The sequence below is a fragment of the Xiphias gladius genome, chromosome 13, assembly GCF_016859285.1.
Source record: "Xiphias gladius isolate SHS-SW01 ecotype Sanya breed wild chromosome 13, ASM1685928v1, whole genome shotgun sequence".
NCBI lineage: Eukaryota > Metazoa > Chordata > Actinopteri > Istiophoriformes > Xiphiidae > Xiphias > Xiphias gladius.
In genome coordinates this window covers 5076933-5081288 of record NC_053412.1, presented here as the reverse complement: position 1 = coordinate 5081288, position 4356 = coordinate 5076933, and the positions used below count along the sequence as shown (strand labels likewise).

Here is a 4356-nt window from a genome sequence, read left to right as displayed (position 1 = left end):
AGAAGCTGACACATCCATGTGCCTACACTGTGTTCTTTGAAAAATGTAGGCGAGTGAATGAATAGAGATTCTTCCAATGTGATTTGGAAAATCTGCAATAATATCTGACTCCCACCTTCCATTTTTTAGGCTGTGGAACCACAAAGGATTGTAATCTTCACACAAAATGCAATGGAGTGAAGTGAAGATGATCACACTGGTTTCTGTGGTGATATACTAACCTCAAATATGTGAAAAAAACTCCCGTTGTGACTAAAACAATGCCGAATAAACCACTAAAGGAATAATTATCTCAATTTATTTTCCATTTCAGTATAGTATTAAAAGTTTTTTTCCTCACCGATTACTCATCCATGAAATAGAAGTTGCGCAGCTTGCTACATCTTGAAAAAATGCAATGTGTCAAACATTATGTGCTTGGAAATTACGTCACATTGTAGCCATCTGCTTGCAGTCCTTATTATTAAGTGGAGAAGAAGGGAAAACATTGGTGACTACAATTTTGATTACATGATTTTACCCTGGCCTGACTTATGAATAACATGCTTATTTGTTTAAAACTTTGACTGCTATTTTTATGATCCGCAGTAAAAACAATCCCTCACGTAGCCCACAGACTCTGGTCGTAGCTAATTTTAGAGTTTAGTGAAAGACTGATTGATTGAGGGAATGAATGAATGAACAAATGAACTAAGTATCAGTTCACACCCCTCAGTTAAAGTGTCCCTTTATATTATGCAAGTACAAGCTCAATCCGACCTTATTAAAGATGAATGTCCTAATCATCCTCTGCTTGGAGTACATATAAATACTGTATGAAATTATACATTTGCATAATATTCATGTGACCACTGAACATTTATCTCTCTCTCTTTACAGTCGGCGAAGAAAATGGGTGGAACTGCGCGGCTCTGCCTGGCCTGCCACGGTTTTGCATTACAATAAGCAAGCAAAGTGTTCCATACCAAATGTGCCATGCATAATGTGTTATCACATGCTCCGAACTACTGCTGCTTTTTTTTTAACTGTCAGTCAGCAGTTCTTTTGAAGCCTGCAGAGGAAATTTCTGCACAAGCTTCGGTTCTCCGCCTCATTAACACACACATTTGGATGGCCAACCGCAGACCCCTGGACTGGACCCCTGTTGGACTCTGGGATCACCAGCTGCTTCATATTGCTACGGAAATAGTTTTTATTCTCTCAAACTGGACTTTGACGCCCCAGTTAATTGTACGATGATACGAGTATGATGGTGCAATAATCATTAACGTGTGAGCTTCGTGGGCTCCATAGAGACCCACCTACACTCTTACTACTGTTTTACTACTTCCCAAAAGGCTATTATTCGTTAACCACAGTTGAAATCTGAAACATGCGAATTATAAATACATGACGGTAAGTCACTGTTGCCCTTTTTGTGTTCCCACAGTAAAACCTTGTTTGTTTTTTCTTTTTTCGAAAATAAAAGCCTTTCTGAAGACGTACAACGCACTTACAACAGGTCGGGAGCACATTTAAGACAGTGCCTGCTTGTCAATAGCAGTGAACGATATGCTAAGTTGGGGAGGTTATGGCAGACAAGTGATACGGTTGCTATGGCATTGAGATGTCCTTCAGCGGCGGCAGGACTCTGAGATCTAGTTAAGACATACGGAGGACAATAATCACTAATATGTCACCTAGACGGGAACTTTATCACCTATTAACCTGCAGTACTCTGTGACCTGCCGGAGGGCATTGGGTAGGTACTGCTGCAGTAATTAAATAAGTAATTATAAAAAATGGCAACAAGCCATGACATTCATATTCTATTGTAACTGTAGTTTTTGAAAAGTTACTTTAGAGACACACAGCACATCTGCAATAAACTAACAACATCCATCTATACTTAATGACCTTGTGAAAGTCATCGACCAGTATGCATCTACAGTACGTCATACAGCATGATTTCACAACATTTAAATCATTATTACGATATTATTGAATCCTCCGTTGGGAGTGGTAACATGGCATGTTCATTAATGTCTTATCGGTGCTTTAAGATGAACACGAGACTTGAATCTGCCTCCCTGTGAACTGACCTTGCCAAGGACACTACCCAACAAAAGTTTAAGGGCACTCTGTCTTTTAACAAACCACTTTAGAGGGAGTTTGTGAACAAATGCAGAAGGGAGAACAGCTATGGAGAAACCTCTCCCACAAGAAAGAGCTTACGTTACAGATGAAACAGTAACAACACTTAGCAACTTTAATAAATGCATGTCTGCCTATAAAATGCCACCACTACAATTTTAAACACAGAGTTGGTGGTGGGAAATTATTCATCAGCCCTTTTCGTTGACTCGGGGATGAACTTAAAGCAAGTGCCTCACTGACCTTGGGAAATGACCTCAGTCAGCCACAGAGTCACACTGAGAAAGAGCTGACACCAGTGGAAATTGGTCAACTACTAATCTACACGTGATATTTCAAACCCACCTAAACCTCTGTGTATGCAACCCTACAACTCTGCAAATGCCTATGCGTCCAGGGGATCTAAGTGCGCAGATGAAAGTGTCTGTGTGATTGTGGCTTGAGATAAAATTAACTTGCCAAAACCCCAAGTACACTAACCATGATCTGAGTTTGAAAGTAAAATAGAAGCAGATTCATATATGTTTACTGGCTGCTGAAAAAAGAGACTAGGTCCAATGCTTGGAGAAACTGAACTCTATAATGACAACAGAACCTCTCACCCAACATTTCAGCGCTGAGAGCCGATCCAGATAAGCATGATTTTGAAGTTAAGTATAGCTGTGAACTCCTAAATAACATGGTGCAGTACATGCAGTGGTGTAAGTAGCAATCTTTACAAAACACAAGGAAAACAGCTACATCTCATGTGACTAGCCGTGAGGTCAAGGCAGAGGTTTGTCTCAGCCACGACTGTATCATAGCTGTGACCAGTGGCAGTGACTCACAGTGACCAAAAGTATTAACATGGCCTTAACATGACTGTCATCAAGTATGAGGCAAGCGATGTGTATGGGAGGGGAATGGTTGAAAGGTTCAAGAAGGTCTTATTATTTAAAGCCTGTATCCTTTCAGTTCAACTCTTTACAACTGGTTTAGAGGCAGTTTTTGAGTGTTTAAGTATCATACGGAAATGGGTCCAATTAAGTACTTAAGATACGGAATGGTTTGTTTTTGTTATGTGTACTCACCAGGTCGACTTCTTTCTTCAGCTCTTCCATATCCTTCTTGTCCCCTTTACCTTTCTTGGCTTTCTTAACCCCATCATCTGAGGTTGCCGCCAGTTTGTACTCATCTCTCCCTTTCTGAATTGAAGAAAGTGAGACAAAATGAGTGCCTGAATGAGAATGAGCACATGTTGGAAGATTGCCCTGAAGCTTCCCCTTCTGTTGTTCCAGTGAGAGCAAGAAAGCAGTGTCAACTTTTTCTGTTCAAACATGCTGTAAAACTTTTTAATCATTGTTAGGACTGTGTAAACCTCTCTTAAAAATCTCCATTTTGACAAGTTTGAAGAGCTCCCAACAATCCTAAAAACTGTAAAGAAAACAAAATAAAGAATAAAAAATAAAAACTGTAGGCCTGTGCAGCAGGTTTCAAAACTTGGGTACAAAGTACTTCAGGCAATCCACAACTGTCAAGCTTAACCAATAACAGCTCAAAAGTGAAAAACATAACCAGCCTAATCTTAACCTAAATCTAAAGACTCTTAGTTCCAAACATGTGACAAAGTTTCATTACTTACTCCCAACCCCATGGTTGCAATGCAAGTCTGAGAACCGTCAATTCAATTGTCTTTTTAAATTGCAACTTTCCTACTCCGCCTCGCTCTCTCTCTCACACACACATACACACTCTCTCTCTCTCTCTCTCTCTCTCAGCCCTGTAGCGTCCTGTGCTTTCCGCACTCCCCAGAGCAGAGAAGATAGGTCGCTTCACATGACCCAACCTTTATATACACAACTGGCTCACCTGCCTTGAGAGGAGGAGTTTGGGAGCGGGGAGGCGGGGAGGCGGGGTGGGGTGAAACCGGACAGGTGAGGAGTAATGTTGGGGAGGGAAGGGGGTGCACTGAGGGGGGGGGGGTAATGGTGGAGGAGGAGTATGGAAGAAAGGGGAGGGGTAAATCTTGCTCAACTTCCCTGTTTTGTTCTCACTGCTTCCCTTCTTCTTTCACTCCTTACTCGTTTCCTCTCTCTGCTCAATCCATTCCTCTTTTTCCATTAAGCTTAATTTCAACCTTTACTTGGACCGGAGAAACCCAGGTGAATCCCTGTGCATATTTTCTCTGTCTTTATGTGCTTCGTTTACAACACAAAAGGGATGAATAAAAAAAAAAAAAAAGAA

The 4356-nt window shown here is 41.0% G+C and overlaps 1 protein-coding gene across 1 annotated transcript in view; it reads right to left on the bottom strand.

The window, feature by feature from the left end:
• LOC120798101 (sodium/potassium-transporting ATPase subunit alpha-1) overlaps positions 1 to 3919 on the bottom strand; it is a 17232-nt gene extending 13313 nt beyond the window's left edge. Inside the window, exons 1-2 of the mRNA XM_040142133.1 lie at positions 3755 to 3919; positions 3204 to 3317 (exon numbers count right to left, since the gene is read on the bottom strand). Coding sequence (XP_039998067.1) covers positions 3204 to 3317; positions 3755 to 3766 — 126 coding nt within the window. The 5' untranslated portion in view covers positions 3767 to 3919. The remainder of the gene's footprint in view (positions 1 to 3203; positions 3318 to 3754) is intronic.
• Positions 3920 to 4356: the final 437 nt, after the last annotated feature.